Source organism: Pangasianodon hypophthalmus, chromosome 24, assembly GCF_027358585.1.
Source record: "Pangasianodon hypophthalmus isolate fPanHyp1 chromosome 24, fPanHyp1.pri, whole genome shotgun sequence".
Taxonomy (NCBI): Eukaryota; Metazoa; Chordata; class Actinopteri; order Siluriformes; family Pangasiidae; genus Pangasianodon; species Pangasianodon hypophthalmus.
Window position 1 is genome coordinate 11,923,068 of NC_069733.1, and position 17,337 is coordinate 11,940,404.

Genomic DNA, 17,337 nt, shown 5'->3' on the forward strand with positions numbered 1-17,337 from the left:
TAAATATCAGCACTCTTGGAATGGTGTTTGACCAATCAAATTAACGGACCAGAACTAACTGCTGTATAACCCTGCATATAATTACAGTGTGAGCTGTAAGTGTGATATGATTCTTAGTGTTGGGTGAATGACAGACATTAGGTGAACGATAGAACATAAACCATTAGAGATCGTTTGTCTTCGCCTCATTGCTTCTCTGTTTGTCTTCTACACACACTGATCATGTGGAAATAGCACCAACATCAGTGTTTCACTTCTTATTTGGAATTATACAGACGTCACATCTGCATTTGGACAAATTTCCATTACTAGATTTCCAGCTGAATTACTTTCACACAAAATATAAGGCATAGTCCTGATTTGTTAATTCCAATTCTGAACATAGCAACTGTCATAAAATATTTCAAATACAGTATATACTACATACTAACTTTCCTGTCTGTGGTAGTACTAACCAGCTGGGTGAGGATATTTTAGTTCTAGTGTGAAGTGTTGTTATTTTGAAAGACATTAGTTTAAAAAAAAAAGGGCATGCAATAGGCTAGGTCAAAGATATTGATTTCAGTCAAATACAGAGATCCAAAAGCAGGAACAAGAAAATAGGTAAAAGGTCAAAGACGTATAAAAACAGAAAGCAGGAAATATGACTGGAGTAACATTACCCTGCAAACCTATTCCTCTGAGGCTACAGGCCACACAAACATAATGTTGTAAGTTATAAATTAATATAAAGTTTGCGTCACATAGAAAAAGGAAGAAGGAAAATGAAACATATAGCAGCATTCAGGGCATGAATACATATCTCAGAAAGACACAGAAGAATATAAAAGTTACACATAAGTTGCATATAGTGCATTGCTATGAAGAACAATTATCTTAAAGACACTGTGATAAATTCTTATGGTTGAAATGTAAATAGTAAATAGTTAATGTATATGTATAAAATTATTTCTGAAATGAACTGTATTTGAATATTTGTTGAAAAGATTTTTATACATTGCATTTTTCCTCACATCACTGTAACTATGTCTAATCACTGTCACTGGGACACAAAAATAGCATAGTATGCTGTTCAGGGTGTGTTTTAGTGCACATACCGATGTATGATTTATTAAGAACAAATCAATATCCCTGTTGAAAAAAAATTCCAAAAATAAATGCCAGGTTGATTTGAACAGGGCTATTATAGTGCTGGTGTTTGCTGAACATGCCTACACAATCCTCCTGGTAAAGCAAGTTTCACTGGTTGCTTGCTTTCTCTGAACTGAATTATATTGCTCAAGAAGATAATTAGTCTAAGATTTTCAGATATGTTTTCTGCAGAGATTACATTATATTCTAAATATGTACATCTGTAATGCTGTAAAGACTTTTAATAAGGAGATGATGTTTAGTCTCAGTCACTGCTGAATGTAAAGCAAAAGTATTTCCAAGAAATAAAAAAAAGCCGGTTCAGGAGGAAGTAGGATGGAATATGAAAGTGACTCAATCTAATGCAGGGAGAATGGAAAACACCAAGTTGAGCATATAAAAGAGACTTAGCACACTCATTTATTCAGTCCACTTGATCAGGCAACAGACTCTTCAGATCCTCACCAAGAGTGCGTTCAAGAGCAAGAGGAAAATGAAGTCTGCTGCAGTTTTTGTTGTGTTTGCCTGTCTACTTATTCTTCATGTACATGGTAGGATTCTTAACTGCATGACATCTCAGTAAATGTGGCTCATTTTTTAAAATACATAATTAAGGTGAGTTGTAATATATATTTTTTTCCTTCTCTTTCCAGGACTCAAGACCAGTGTAAGGAGATGTTTGTGTCAGGCTAACGGGATGAACAATGTTCGTCTACAACGTATTGACAAGATTGAAGTTTATCCTGCTAGTGCGTCTTGTGAAAATGTTGAAATCATGTAAGTTCAGTAATGGCTAACCCATACCCATAACAACGTAGCATAGTACAACATAATTCACTTCCTTTACATTATCTAAATTATTTTATTTATTTTGTTTTAGAGTTGTTCTGAAGAATGGTGCAGGTAAAAGATGTCTGAATCCAGAATCCAATTTTGCCAAGAATTACATCCAGAAGGCCATTCAAAAGAGGTGAGAACATCATCAATATCATCAGTATTCACTACTTTTCTGTATTTTATTTTATTATATTTACTACAAGAGTGGAAACATTACTCAATGTTCTCATCTTTTTAGGAGGCAACTACAGGAAAGCAGCACTCACTAGACGAGGAAGGCAAAGCTATGAAGAGGTTTAAAGATTTCCACAGAGCCAGTGTGTTTTGTTACTTTTATATTTATTCAAAATCTATTTCTGATGTTGTAACAAACACAATTATTAATTAATTGAATGTTTAATTTATTAGATGTCCCACTGGATATTGCTGAATGTATATACATTTTGTATCTTTTGTAATATCATTCTTTTTATGTTTTACTGTTTTTGTATGTTATTACCTGTTGTACTTTTCAGAAATATAAACATCTGAAAAGAATGTTGGTGTTCTCCCTATTGTTTTTCAATATTAACTTGCATATAAAATATTTTGTAATATTTGTCCTACAAGGCTAGGTTACTGGAACACTTTTTAAAAAAATAATTACATTTTTTAAAATAATAATTGAGAAAAGTAGTAAAAAGTGCTGCTTAGTTGCTGTTGCTAACTTTAAAAAAATCTAGCTGCTCAGTCAAGTATTTGGTTATTATTATTTTTACTATCATTATTATTTTATTATTTTTTGAGATAAAAATGTATAATGCCTATGCTTATGAGATGAAAGCAAGCATTAAAAAATCCTGCATGAGTACTGTTATCTAGCAAAAACAAAAGAGTTGGAAGGCCAATTTTAACAGCTTATGATTACCTCAATACTTTGTCTAGCATGCAATAGCACCATTCATTTACAGATATGCTGTTTAAGGCCCACAAGCAGTAACAGGCTGCTACTGAATCATTTTAAGTGACACCATTCACCCCACCACCACCACCACCTCACTACGGTGGCCCAGAAGGGCAAGGAACCTAGAAAGAAATAAAGGTGCTCTCTCTCTCTGGGAAAAAAAGCTCTCACTCTCTCTCTCTCTCTCTGGGATAAGAGCACTCTCTCTCTCTGGGATAAGAGCGCTCTCTCTCTCTCTCTCTCTCTCTCTCTCTTTGGGGAAAAAAGCTCTCTCTCTCTGGGAAAAAAAGCTCTCACTCTCTCTCTCTCTCTGGGATAAGAGCGCTCTCTCTCTCTGGGATAAGAGCACTCTCTCTCTCTGGGAAAAGAGAGTGCTCTCTTTCTCTCTGGAAAAAAGCTCTCTTTCTCTCTGGGATAAGAACACTCTCTCTCTGGAAAAATGCTCTCTCTCACTCTGGAAAAAAGCTCTCTCTCTCTGGGAAAAGAGAGTGCTCTCTCTCTCGCTCTCTGGGAAAAGAGAGTGCTCTCTCTCTCTCGCTCTCTGGGAAAAGAGAGTGCTCTCTCTCTGTCTGGGAAAAAAGCTCTCTCTCTCTGGAAAAAAGCGAGCACTCTCTCTTTCTCTCTCTCTTTCTCTCTCTCTCTCTCTCTTTGGGGAAAAAAGCTCTCTCTCTCTCTCTCTGGGAAAAAGCTCTCTCTCTTTCTGGGAAAAAAATCTCTTTTCCCAGAGAGAGAGCACCTTTTTTTTGTAGGTTCCTTGCCCTTCTGCGCCACTGTACACCTGACGTTTTAAAGTTTTTGCATCTAAAATCCAATAGATATTTTTGTTTGTTTGTTTTATGGGGTATTTAAAGATTTGTGGTTACATGCAGGTCACAGTGGTTCACCTCAGTAAATGTGACATGACTGTGTGGAGTAATAAAGAGGTTGTGAGTAGACCAAAACTCCTTCCTTATTTAAAGAAAAAAAAAGTTTCATACTCTTTCAAAATGAACCCATATTCTCCCGCAATTTTAATACTGCCAGCGGCATTACAGTTACAATTCAAATTTTAAATTTAATAGAATTGTAACAGAAAGTTGGGTCCCTGGAAGACTAGTGGTTAGGCCACAGCACTCTCACCTCTGTGGTCCGCATTCGATTTCTGGCCAGGGAACCAACTTCAGCCACTGGGGCTGCGTGCAACAGTGCGCTCTGAGTGTTGGTCCCAAGCCCGGATAAAACTTGGGGAGGGTTGTGTCAGGAAGGGCATCCGGTATAAAAACTGTGCCAAATACGCAGACCAGTGATCTTCTGTGGCGACCCCTAACAGGAACGGCCGAAAGAGGAACAACGATAGGATTGTAAAGTCATTGTAAATATTCCCAAGATTACAAATATCAATACAGTATTTAGTAATCATTCATAGGCATTTGTTTTGAAGACAAATACAGTGTAAATCCAACTGACAAATCATAATGTATAAAATAATGGCAGGTGTTCTGTTTTCTATGAAATACTATATTTCATTTTTAATGAATAAAGAGCTTTGTATGCCAGATATGCATATAAACTATTCTAGAGTTTTGTTACTTAATGAGGTCTTGAATATTTAGAAATAATTTCCATTAGAAACTTCAGTGTAACGCTACTCATCCAATTTGCATATGAACAGGAATTAATTACTTAGTAAATGAAAAATATAAAAAGTACATTTTAAAAAATCCAAATCAAATGTATCCTTTGTAAATACATTCTTTTCCAATTATTTTTGCTGTAATTATGAAATAATGTTTTGAATAATATGCTTTAAGGCATATAAATAAATAGTAAGATAAGACTCAGTAAATCTATTTTTATATTTTTGTCATTGCTGTTCTTTTTTTAACAATCTGTGGAAAATGTAAATAGAAAAAAACGTTTTTTCCCCAAACAAATAAATTAGTTAAAAACTCAACATATTTATGCTATTATATATATCCTTTGCTGAATTTTTAAAGCCCTGAGTCAGGATGACACATGTCTGCACTTAATAACACACATGTCTAACACTCAGAGAAAGTGATTCCAAGAAACAAAAAACAGAAAAAGAAAAAGGAACCACTCAGAAACAAAAGTAAACACAACCGCTGTGATGCAACCTCAAAAAGGAAATGCTCCTGATCTGGTGTCTGACTGATTACACTACGTATTTACCACATGGCCTGATTAGAGCTCAGATTTCCACTGTAGCAGCTTTTCGTCTGTGGTAAGATGATGAAACGTGAAATTTAGAAACTTTTTTCCTGGGTGAATACAATACAAGGTGGAGGATTCACTGTAACAATGCTTATATTTGTTCTCATGTGCAGTGTCACAAATTTGTTTAGAATCTCAAACAAATGCAATTTTTAAGAACTTGCATAAGTGTGTTTATGTGAAATCTAATAAAATCCTATGAACTTTGCATGAGATAAGATATAACATTCTAACTGAAATGAATAAATTCACCAAGTTTTCAGATAATTATACTATCCACTGTTGATGCCGATCTCTTCTTTCGGCGAGAGATCGTGAGATACCCTGAGGTCAACAGGGAGAAGTCAGCTGTTCATGTCCTCACTTTCACACACAGACTCTATAGACTGTTGTTTGGAAATATTCCACTGACAGTTAATAAATTTTCCACTCTCTTTGTGAGCACAGAGAATCCATGAACATCAGGGCCATTCATAACGACAGGCTTTTCAGGTTTTCCATGATAAATCTGTTTGCTCCTGGAATAGTATATTTCCAGCATTACAAGTTGCCTAATCCATATAACTGCTCTTTGTTTTGCTTGCTATTAATGGGCTTATTTATAAAAAAAAGTGTTTGTACATTGAACCTTGAGCTTATTATAGTACCAGTAGATAATACAGGGCATCCGGTAAACAAAAACAAATGAGAGCACAAGAGATTTCTTCCCACACATAAAATGTTCATTCATGCTATTGTTCAATCAGTTGAAGGTTGGAAAAACATCACCTGGTCTTCTGCCAATCTCTAACTGCCTCTTCGACAGGTTTCAGTGATCCATTTCCAAATGTAGCCTCAGATTCTTGTTCTTGGCTGACAGGAGTGGAACCTGATGTGGTCTTCTGCTGCTGTAGCCCATCCACCTTCAGGCTCAGCATGTTGTGCATTCTACACCATCTCATATAGCTAAAAATTATTAACATGCTCTGCAGTCTTTGTTCAGAATGACACATTCAGACAGAATGGTTTCATGCCAATAGTGTTCTTTTTTTCCAGACTAATCGCATTACATACAATTATGGCCAAGATGGTTCTTGGAATTTATGTTCTTAATAGTGTATGCACCCTGTTTAACCTATAATATACCCTGAGTCAGAGCAATTTTATGGAAAGATTTTTAACGAACAGTGGCATTAATTCTTCTCATCTGTATCGAATGTTAAAGCTGAATGAGTCTGTCCTGCTTTGCCGAAACACAGTGAGAGCACGAAACCCTTGTGATGTAACACCGCTGCAACTGCTGGCACTCAGCCATATTACATATGCATCTGTGAAGTGCTGCCTACAAAATAATCCTTAAAATAGGTTATTATTAACAACTGTGTTAACATCTTTCAATGCATATTACAGTTATATAATCTTCAATTGAATTATCTTTCCCAAGATGACATGGAAACATGTCAATATTTCAACTTGGTTGGAAAAAACTGACTTAAAAAGTGTGGATTAGGAGCATCTCAGGAAATGCCCAAGTTCAAAGGTCTTTCCCATGATTGTATTCTTGAATCCGCTAGGGATAAAACAACAGGAAATACATTCAGCCTGAAGCTGTCTGTCTCCGGCCACCCCCACTTAGGCTGTGCAACCCACTAAACATTTCCGACTCTGATGGTGGTGACAGGTGGGTGTACACACACCTACAGGATCACGAGCACACCTGCCCAGACGGCTATCACGATGCCGCACTGGATTGATGTTGTGTAATTTGTGTGGGTGAAAATCAAAGATGGGTGTTAACCATGTGAACTGAATGTGTCATGCATGAATGCAGTAATGTCCCCCTAAAACTGCAGTTAATAGCATACAAGTTCATACAAAGCTGGCTGAGGTGTATCAGTAATCACTGGTTAAATCATCTCAGGAAATATTATATATAAAGCCCCCTACGGTGTAGCTGTTTCTAGACTTGGGCTACTGTAAACAGCAAAGAGGAGGTGTGAATAGGTTTGGCTACTATCAGAGCTGGTAAAAGTACCTAAAATTCTTTACTCAAGTAACAGTGCAGTTACTCATCGAAATAAATCCTGTGGTTGAAGACAAGGTATGGCTTCAAATTCTTCACTCAAGTTAAAGCAGAAAACTGTCAATTCTTCCATTTACGTAAGGAAAGTAAAAGCACAAAAGACATCTGCCTCAAGTCACACACTAATTCTCGTTGCTGATGGTAAATTAGTGCCTCTTTCACCAAGGAACTTAAGAAAATAATAGCTAAGGCTAACTAACAACACCTTTTGCTAATCTCTTAAATGTTAGCTACCATTATAATAACTCTGCTAATAACTAGGTGTCACAATACAAACTAGCTTGATAAATACATTATATACGTTGTGGTAAGATTTGTTAAAATTTACATTTGTTAGGAAACTTGAGGTTGTCTAATGTTAAAAGTTCACCTTATGCCTACAAATATAAGATTATAGACAAATGTTGCGGTGTAGTGTCTGGAAATGTAGTGAGTAGAAAGTAGAGATTTTTCTTGAAAGTCAAAAGGATAAGCCTGAAGGAGTACAAATACTTTGAAAAATTAGACTTAATTACAGCAAAGTAATCATACTTTCTTATTTCCCACCTCAGCGTATAAATAACCATGCGCTGCTGCAAAATGAGTGATCCTCAGTGGCACCACTACCTTCCAAAAAAAATTTTAAATAACAACAAAAAAAAAACAACACAATGAAGCCTGAAGGACTGAAACACACACTCAAATAATTTATAGACACACAGAAGGATGAATATGTATTCATTGTGCAATTCCAAACCATGTTCATCACTCATTTTGTGTTTTTTTTCTTTTTTTTTTTAAGCAAAATGATTATTCTGAGCCTCAGAGTGGATGCCAGTTCTTCCACACAAACCACAACTTATTAAATTCGATTCTTATTATAAATGAGCAGCTCAGAAATATAGGATTCTGATAAATTAAGACATTTAGCGAACTGAAGAGCTCATAGTCAAAGTGACACATTACAGGCAGCCCACCAGACTGTTTCAGTTTATGTCACAGCAGACTTCAAGGGAAATAACCACTTGTTCAATAGAAGATGAAAGATAAAATATCATCTTGAATTATTTGCTCTTTGGATACAAAAAGTCTTTCTGAAATTATGAAAGGCACTGAAAGGCCTCTCCAGTGTAGTATATGACACAATGTTAACCATTACACAAATCAGAAAATGCCAATTTACTAGCACATTTCTAAATGCCATTGAATAATGTTATTGTGGGTGTCATTGTTTCTGGGTGGAGCTCAGCCATACTTAGCACCATTATTTTTTGCAAATCTTTCTTGGATCATAAATCATTTTTCCATTATCCAATAATGGGAAGTCCCTATGTGCACTACCCCGACATTGCACTATATAAATGTTTCTTTCTGATGTTGTCTTGTGGCCAGTCAGTGACATGTACTGCTAGAGAGTGGGACAGGAAAGTGAAAGCAATAACCATGAGCCGATCCGTTCTGCTGCTGCTGCTGCTGCTTGGATGTTGGATGTGTGCTTCTTTTAGTACCGGTATGTTGCTCTGTGTATATGAGCTAGTAAAGCTGACATAATTATATAAACCATTGTATTTTACTCATTTATTTATAATAATGCGTGATATTCAAAACTGAAGTTGTGGGTTGAATTTTACTTGGTAGTCTATACTGTATGGTTTTTTGTGAAAGACGAATAGATTTTGATGCTGTGTATCACTACAACTGTTTAACTTGTAGTCACCGGTCAAGTTACGTCATTCTGAAGCAAACACCATGTTGACATTTTTACTAATTCCAGAAGCATTAACATTCATTAATGCTCCACTTTTATAGATGTCGCCTGACAATGAATGAATAAAGGTTTGACTCAGTGTGATATCAGGACTGATATGAACAGATATAATCAGATAACAAAAGTGCCAGTAATATTATAAAGTGTAGCCAAAACTAAATTTAGTTTCAAATTAATTGCAACCACAATGCGAGTTAAGCATGACAGTTTTCCTAAATGTGGAATTTATGTCATCATTTAAAGATCTTATCTGTTGACAACCCTGTTTCATGCCTATTCATGATGTAGTCACATAAGGCAATTATTAAAATGCATCTGGCATTGCAGGATTTTTTTTTTTCAGCAAAATTAGCATAAAAATACTATATGGTAAATGTTCTGTACTGACAGGAAGTTGTTTCTCTGTGCTTCAGCATTCCGAATGGAGAGGTCAGAGCGCTGTCTCTGTAAGAAGCTCTACAGAGTCCGTCCCATAAACATCATGAAATGGACACTGTATCCTCCAAGTGCATCCTGCAGGGCTTATGAGATTGTGTAAGTTGGTCCAAAGCCAAATCTGACATTATACTACATACCAAGAATAACCTGAAAGTCTGTGTTTTGCTCGTTTTGTCTTTTTACAGGGTGTCATTAAAGACTGGTCGGAAATTGTGCCTCCATCCAGACTCAAAGCCATGGAAGCTCATAATGAGTGGAGAGCGTGGACCAATATAAAGCCTAAAACAAGACTCTGGCTGTCAATGTCCAAACCCAAAGTTCACAAATTGGTCAAAAACACTGGTAAATTTGAGAATGTATAAGAACCTATCATGTGTGGTGTCCTTATGATATTGCTATGTGTGTGTGTGTGTGTGTGTGTGTGTGTGTGTGTGGGTATGTGTGGGTATGTGGCTTCACAAACCTGAAGACATAGAAAACACCCAGAGCCCCAGATGAGCATGATAAGTTACATCACTGTGCAGATCTCACCATACAGCTGGTGTCTATACTAACACTAGAGACTGGTGTATAATGTTCTAACTTTTTACAAGTGTCTGAATGTATTTCTGAACCCTGTGTCAAGATGGCAAAGATGCCAATTTTTTTATTTTATTTTTTTTATATGTTAATTAAGGGTCGTATGTTTTTATGTTCATTAATAAAATCTGAAAATAAGAAAATGAGTGTCTGAGTGTCATTCAGAAGCCAAAATATGTGCAGTCTGATATTGGACTATTCATGTTGAGTGATATTCAAACAGTTCCACGAGATTCTTCAAAAAAATAAAGCTGCCTTCTTTTAGACGTGGGACTGACAGGAAATCTTGTGACTGTGAGGGGGCTGTTACAAAGTTGCATGAATTCAGTGTTATAGTGGCTTTGTCAAATTTTGGCAAAAAAATCTTTGGGAACTGTGGGGAATCCCAGCTACCCTACTCCTACCACCAACACACACATACACCCACCCACACACACAAATGTTTACTCTCACTTTCAGCAAATATCATCTAGAATGACAGTGCATCTATTATGAAGAATGATCTATTCACCAAAGTGTATTTAGAAAAATAAGACCATTTAATCACAGATTTCACACAGTCCTAATATCTCATTTACATAAATGTCATGTTGCTCATTCTTTGCCAGAATTTGAGTTGAAACTGTATAAAATTAAAAAATAATTAAAAATGATGAATAAATCAAACAAAATTTCTCAGTATTTTTGTTTGATTTATTTATCATTTTTGATTATTTTTGTTTGTGCACTAGAAAGTTAGTTTAACACTTTGTGAACTAGAAAATGTTAATCAGAACATTAGACTAATGTTTTTAGTATATAAACAAAAATGATTAAAAATGATAAATAAATCAATCAACATACTGAGAACACTCAGACCTTTATACAGTTTCAGCCCGAATTCTGGCAAAGAATGAGCAACATTATATATTATGACATACTGGTGGTCTGACATCAGATTTGATCTGGCTTTAGAATGGCTGCCTTTGTGCCTGACCTTAAATTCACTTTGCTTTCACGAGAGAATAACAGAGCTGTTGTCAGCTCTTTCAGTGAGGAGTAAAAAGAGATTTTCCCCAGCCACTGTGACGGCTATTGTTGTTCAGGTTTACTGCTGATTTACAATTCAATGATGTGCACTGGAGAAATTTATCGAAGCGCATAAAATGTCATGCTAAAAATAGTAAAATATTTTTAAGTATTGTTCCACATTAAAAGCTTACAATATACAAAATATAAAATTATCTCCAGTGACTGCATTCATGTGTATATATAGGAAAAACCTGTGCCACTGTCTTGCCCGGGTGTCAAGGAACACTGATGGTCAATATTGATCATGCACCATAACCAGCCACTTCATTAGGAACACCATACTAATACTGGGTTTGCTCTGAGAACAGCCTGAATTCTTTGTGGAATGTGAATTCCTCAAGGTGAAGTACAGTGAAACCTGGGACAGGAAAGTGAAAGCACTAACTGTGAGCTGATACATTCCACTGCTGCTGTTGGATGTTGGATGTGTGCCTCATTTTGTACAGGTATGTCAGGCATCCTACTTAGATAAACATTTGATCTGTTTGTTAGACAAATCGACCTGTGCGTATGAGCTAGTAAAGCTGACATGATTATACAAACAATAGTATTTCCTCATTTATTTATAATGATGTGTGGCAATCAAAACTGAAGTTGTGGGTAGAATCTTACTTGATACTATATACTGTATGGTGCTTTATGATGCTGTGTATCACTACACCTGTTTAACTACTCACCAGTCAAGTTATATCATTCTGAAGCAAACACCATGTTGACATTTTTACTAATTCCAGGAGCATTAACATTCATTAATGCTCCACTTTTAAATGATACTTTAAAAACCAATAATAAATGTCACTTGACAATGAATGAATAAAGGTTTGACTCAGTTTGATATCAGGACTGCCACGAAACAGATATAATCAGATCACAAAAGTGCGAGTAGTATTATAAAGTGTAGCCAAAAACAAATTTAATTTCAAATTTAGTTGCAACCACAATGCAAGTTAAGCGTGACAGTTTTCCTAAATGTGGAATTTATGTCATCATTTAAAGATCTTATCTGTTGACAACCCTGTTTCATGCCTATTTGTGATATAATGACATAAGACAAGTAACATTTTTCTGCTGTCCTTTCTCTGTGCTTCAGTGTTCTAAATGTATTCAAAAATAATATAGTATGTAAAGTTTCTAAGAATCAATAATCACTATACTGAGCAGTAAACAATAAAAAAAACTTACAAAAATGATTTTTTTTTTAGAAAAACAGCATAAATTTCTTGGGTACATTGTGTTGCAGTTTTTGACAGAAATTATACAGAAATTGTCATTGATGTTTTTGTTTTTTTCAGGCTTCTTGGAGAACTACAGTTCTTCTGTCTCCTCAAATTTTGATTTCATTTTTATCAGAATCATTATCTATTACTGAATATGGTCCATTACTTAACTAAATAAAAAAATCTCTCTGCAATGAAGAATTTAAATTTTATGAAAAGTATTGTTTGTAAATCTATTGTTTTTCTTTACTACTAAAATAAAATGAGCATGTTAGACTGAATTTATAATGTGGGGTGCCTAAAATTTGCACAGTACTGGACCTTCTATCGCATATTCGACACAATAACTCTTTAAATATCTGTCTTATTACTCAGTTATTCAATCTATAGCATATTAATCTGGAATCCGGAACCACACACCTCTGAATCTTTCAGCGCTTGGTTTCTCAGGCCTCCAGCTCGTCTCATCTGCCTTTAGGGTTAGACCACTTAAGCAGTGTGAGTCTTGCTTTTGTATTGTGGGCAATATTCTGAATTAAAGTTGTTAACCTGTTGTTCTGTCTTTGTATTTTGAATATTATGTATTTCTCTGCAATTATCCACTGTATGAACAACTTTGGTGCTTTTGAATTTGTGGATTTGAATAAGTAGGCTCAGACACTGTATTCAAACGCCTCGCTTTCATGACTGAAACAAAGAAGTTGTGTAGTTACACAAGTGAGGAAAGCAAGATGCAAGCCAGGACTTGTATAATAAGGATAATTAGAAGTCATAAAAAATTTATTATTATTATTATTATTATTATTATTATTATTAGTATATATAACACTACTTTCACTGTAATGCATTATGTTAAAAAAAAATCCCAAATGCATAGTAAGCATAGCTATAAAGGTAACTTTTAAAAATAGTCAAAACCATGTTTATAATTCCTTATAAATGCTTTAGAACCTGTTATGAATGTGTTCATGGTTTTCATAGACAGTGTTACTGAAAAAAAATGCCAGATTTTATTGCAAATGACTGCGTGACCCGAACAGAAGATGGTGCTATTTAACTCCACAAACAGCTTTCTTATGAAAGCAAAGGTTGCAAATTCATTTATGCTCCACTTTTATATGATACTTTAAAAACCAATAATAAATGTCGCTTGACAATGAATGAATAAAGGTTTGTGCTATCAGGACTGACACGAACAGATATAATCAGATCACAAAAGTACGAGTAATATTATAAAGTGTAGCCAAAACCAAATTTAGTTTCAAATTAATTGCAACCACAATGCGAGTTAAGCTTGACAGTTTTCCTAAATGTGCAATTTGTGTCATCATTTAAAGATCTTATCTGTTGACAATCCTGTTTCATGCCTATTTATGATACAATCACGTAAGACATTTTTTGCTGCAAAAGTATATTGCTTAAAAGTACATGCTCAATTCCAGGTGACTGACTTGGCCATTTAAGAAAATTCCATTTGTTTGCCTTAAGAAGCTCTTGGGTTGTTTTAGCTGTATGTTTTGGGTCATCATTCATCTGTACTGTGAAGCACTGTACTATCAGTTTTGCAGCATTTGACTGAGTTTGAGCAGAAAGTATAGCTGTATACACTTCAGAATCCATCCTGCTACTTCTGTCAGCAGTCACATCATCAATAAACACCAGTGACCCAGTTCTATTGGCAGCCATTTATGCCCATGCCATAACACTGCCTCCACATGTTTGACAGATGGTGTGGTATGCTTTGGATCATGAGCCCTTCCTTTCCTTCTCCATACTCTTTTCTTCCCAGCATTCTGGTACACGTTAATCTTGGTTTCATCTGTCCAAAGAATCTTGTTCCAGAACTGGGTAGGCTTTATTAGATATTTTCTAGTACAGTCTAATCTGGCCTTTCTGTTCTTGAGTGTTACCGGTGGTTTGTATCTTGAAGTAAACCCGCTGTATTTACATTCATGAAGGCGTCTCTTGATTGTAGACTTTGACAATGATACACCTACCTCCTCCAGAGTGTTCTCGAGTTGGCTAGATGTTGTGAATTGGTTTTTCTTCACCAAGGAAAGAATTCTGTGATCATCCACTTTAGTTGTCTTCCGTGGTCTTCCAGGCCTTTTGGTGTTGCTGAGCTCGCCAGTGAATCCGTTCTTTTTAAGAATGTACCAAATTGTTTATTTGGCCACACCAAAAGTTTTTGCTATCTCTCTGATGGGTCTGTTTTTTTTTTCAGCCTAATGACGGCCTCCTTCACTTGCATCAATACCTCTTTGGACCGCATAGTGAGAGTTCCCATGAACAGCGACCAAATGCAAATTCAACACTTGGAATCAACTCCAGATCTTTTATCTCCTTAATTTGTCATGAAATAACGAGGAAACAGGCCATGAAACTGTGTATTAGTCAACTGTCCAATTACTTTTGAGCCTGTGACAATGGAAGTACTATGTAAAAAAAAAATGGCTGCAATTCCTAAATGGTTAATAAAATATTTTTGTTGAACCCCTTGAATTAAAGCTGAAAGTCTACACTTCAATCACATCTTGATTTCTTTCAAATCCATTGTGGTGGTGTATAGAGGCAGAATTACAAAAATTGTGTTACTGTCCAAATACTTATGGACCTGACAGTAGACATCTAGACTACCCCCTTTATCAAGCATTTGTCTTTAACCCCACCCCTAACAACATAAAAATGGAGGGATAGCAAACTGCGAGGGTAAGTCAAATGAAAACCTTTTTTAAAATTTTGCATTATTACAAATAGGTGTCACAAAAGTGTATCAGATTTAAGGTAGCAGTAAAAGGGGCTATTGAGAACAAAAGACCGGTAATACATTTTCACTTTTGCAAGTACAAGTTTAATCATCTGTTTCTCTATTTTAGGTCACACTTTTAAGGTTTTCATTTGACTAACCCTCATAGTTTTTTCATGTTTTTACCCAATCTGTGTTCCCTGCATAATATGTATAATTCGTTCCCTAGCCTGTCAAAAAAATATTAGCTAAATGCCATACCAGAGGACTAAAAGACACATGGCTCAAATCATTCACTCTTGCCTGATATAGCCATACTTCAAATATTAAAATGCAGAGAAACTGCCTTTAGTTGCTCCCTGCTATGATCTGAGTTCCCTAGCTCAACAATTTGTCAATTGTGTAGGAATACAAATACCAGAACAAGATAAATAGGGGTGCAATGACCTTTGGTGTATCTTATCTGGTGCGTAATGCCTATATACGAATTTTCTGCCTATTCGGACCCAACACCTTGCAGTGACTTACTATTACAGGATTGACAGGGTGACTCACTGCAGCTCAGGAAAATTTTTGTCCCCTGACTAACTAATCATTTTTTGCTTTCATTTTTAACAAAATAGGTCCTAAGTACAGTAATTTTAATAGGGTTGAGGAATGTGTAAAAGACATTAGACACTAGATACTTAGTAACTTCCTCCTACCCAGTTCTGACAAGACAGAAGTACTTCTACCATGGCCACAGGCAGCTAGAAGGAAACTGTCTGCAGTAAGTCTTAAGGGCCTTTCAGCTGCATCATCTACAAATGCACTAATCAAGAACCTTTGTGTGATTATTGACTCCAGTGTTTCATTTGAAGCTCATGTAGATAATATTACTAGAACTGCTTTTTTCCTCTCAGAAACATTGCTAAGCTAAGAAATATAATGCCATTACAGAGTGCAGAAAAAGAAGTTCATGCTTTTATTGGACTATTGTAACGGCTTGCTGTCTGAATGTTGGTGTATAAACAAGCTCCAGTTTACAATATCCAGAAAGTTCATTCATTTATCTTTAGTAATCACTTTATCCTGGTCAGGGCACCTTGCACACATACATTCACACCTATGGGCAAATTAGCATAGTCAATCCATCTATAGTTTTTTTGTTTGTTTGTTTTTTTTGGGTGGTGGGAGGAAACCAGAGAACCTGGAGAACATGTCAAACTCCACACAAACAGTAACACAAGCTCATGATCCAACCAGGGACGCTGGAGCTGTGAGGAAGCAACTCTACCCATTGCTGCCCATACATTTGATCATATCACTTCTATTTTATACACGCTACTTTGGCTGATTGTAAAATTTTAAAATGCTATTAATGGCCTATAAAGACCAGTTTTGCCCAACAGTACCTGAGTCATTGTTTTTTTCTGTTTTGGTTCCTCTGTGGCATTGCTCTATTTTTCAGGCACCTTTATTTTTAAGAGTGTAGATGGTAAATGACACATTGCACACAGCAACAGGCTACAATCTGTAACTGATTACCTACAAAGTGAATCTATGTGGTAAGTTTACCTGACTGAAGGGCCTGTACATAACATAAGAATTATTGTTAATACTAGTATATGCTACATACAGTCATATGCATAGTTTTAGACTTGAAGTATTAAAAGAAACCTACTTGAATGTAAGAGCGTTAACTGTGGTTTGAGGCCATTAGTTCCCTTTCTGGAACCACTGTTTCAGGAAAGAAAAAATATTTGCCTGTGCTTCCCAAAAAAAAAAACACCCAACACATTTGTATTAATATAATCTGTCATTAAGAATAATTTAAATATCAATATATATATAACGTATTTATTAAATTTTTTGATATAACGTGTTATGTTGTTAATGTGCAAAACTCGATCATTTTTACTTTTCAAATTTTTGGGGTGGGGTGTCCCAGCGCACTAAAACGTACAAAAAATAGATCTGATATAAAACTGAATAGGGCTGAGTTTCCCGAAAGCATTACCGCACAAGTATCATTTAAATAGCAGACACAGTATCTTATTGAATTTACTCTCTACCAGTTAATTAACCTGTTCTGTTAGGACTCACATTGGGGCTCATTTATTAAACTTATAGTTAAGTTGTGTGTAAATGTTTAGGTAAGCCAAACCGAAATAAAAATTTTTGGATTTCTGCTGGTCTTCTTCTTACTCGTGTGTATATATTAATGAACACCAGTCACCCATAAGTTATCAGGCACATGCACAGCACAGCTGATTTGCATTTGTGACATCCTCCATAAATGGCAAAGCTCATAGTACTAAAATGACAAGTAATTGGCAAAAAAGACTTTCTCAGTTGTAGAAGTGAAAGTTA

The 17,337-nt window shown here is 35.6% G+C and overlaps 2 protein-coding genes across 2 annotated transcripts; both read left to right on the plus strand.

Annotated features, from left to right (window-relative positions):
• Nucleotides 1–1,573: 1,573 nt before the first annotated feature.
• Nucleotides 1,574–2,411, plus strand: LOC113537167 (C-X-C motif chemokine 11-6). Its single transcript, XM_026931523.3, has 4 exons — nt 1,574–1,682; nt 1,785–1,908; nt 2,012–2,101; nt 2,207–2,411. The coding sequence occupies exons 1-4, from the start codon at nt 1,625–1,627 to the stop codon at nt 2,235–2,237; spliced, it is 303 nt and encodes a 100-aa protein (XP_026787324.1). The 5' UTR covers nt 1,574–1,624; the 3' UTR covers nt 2,238–2,411.
• A 6,112-nt stretch (nt 2,412–8,523) lies between these two features.
• On the plus strand, nt 8,524–10,070 carry LOC113537169 (C-X-C motif chemokine 11-6). Its single transcript, XM_026931525.3, has 3 exons — nt 8,524–8,676; nt 9,348–9,468; nt 9,558–10,070. Exons 1-3 carry the CDS (start codon nt 8,541–8,543, stop codon nt 9,646–9,648), a joined length of 348 nt encoding a protein of 115 aa, XP_026787326.3. The 5' UTR covers nt 8,524–8,540; the 3' UTR covers nt 9,649–10,070.
• The last annotated feature ends 7,267 nt before the right edge of the window (nt 10,071–17,337 follow it).

Bases quoted from the DNA above. Each gene is read 5' to 3' on its own strand.
- LOC113537167 (XM_026931523.3), top strand. From the start codon at position 1,625: ATGAAGTCTGCTGCAGTTTTTGTTGTGTTTGCCTGTCTACTTATTCTT. The intron at 1,683-1,784 runs GTAGGATTCTTA...TTCTCTTTCCAG, and splicing joins ACTTATTCTTCATGTACATG to GACTCAAGACCAGTGTAAGG. The intron at 2,102-2,206 runs GTGAGAACATCA...TCATCTTTTTAG, and splicing joins CAGAAGGCCATTCAAAAGAG to GAGGCAACTACAGGAAAGCA.
- LOC113537169 (XM_026931525.3), top strand. From the start codon at position 8,541: ATGTTGTCTTGTGGCCAGTCAGTGACATGTACTGCTAGAGAGTGGGAC. The intron at 8,677-9,347 runs GTATGTTGCTCT...TCTGTGCTTCAG, and splicing joins GTGTGCTTCTTTTAGTACCG to CATTCCGAATGGAGAGGTCA. The intron at 9,469-9,557 runs GTAAGTTGGTCC...GTCTTTTTACAG, and splicing joins TGCAGGGCTTATGAGATTGT to GGTGTCATTAAAGACTGGTC.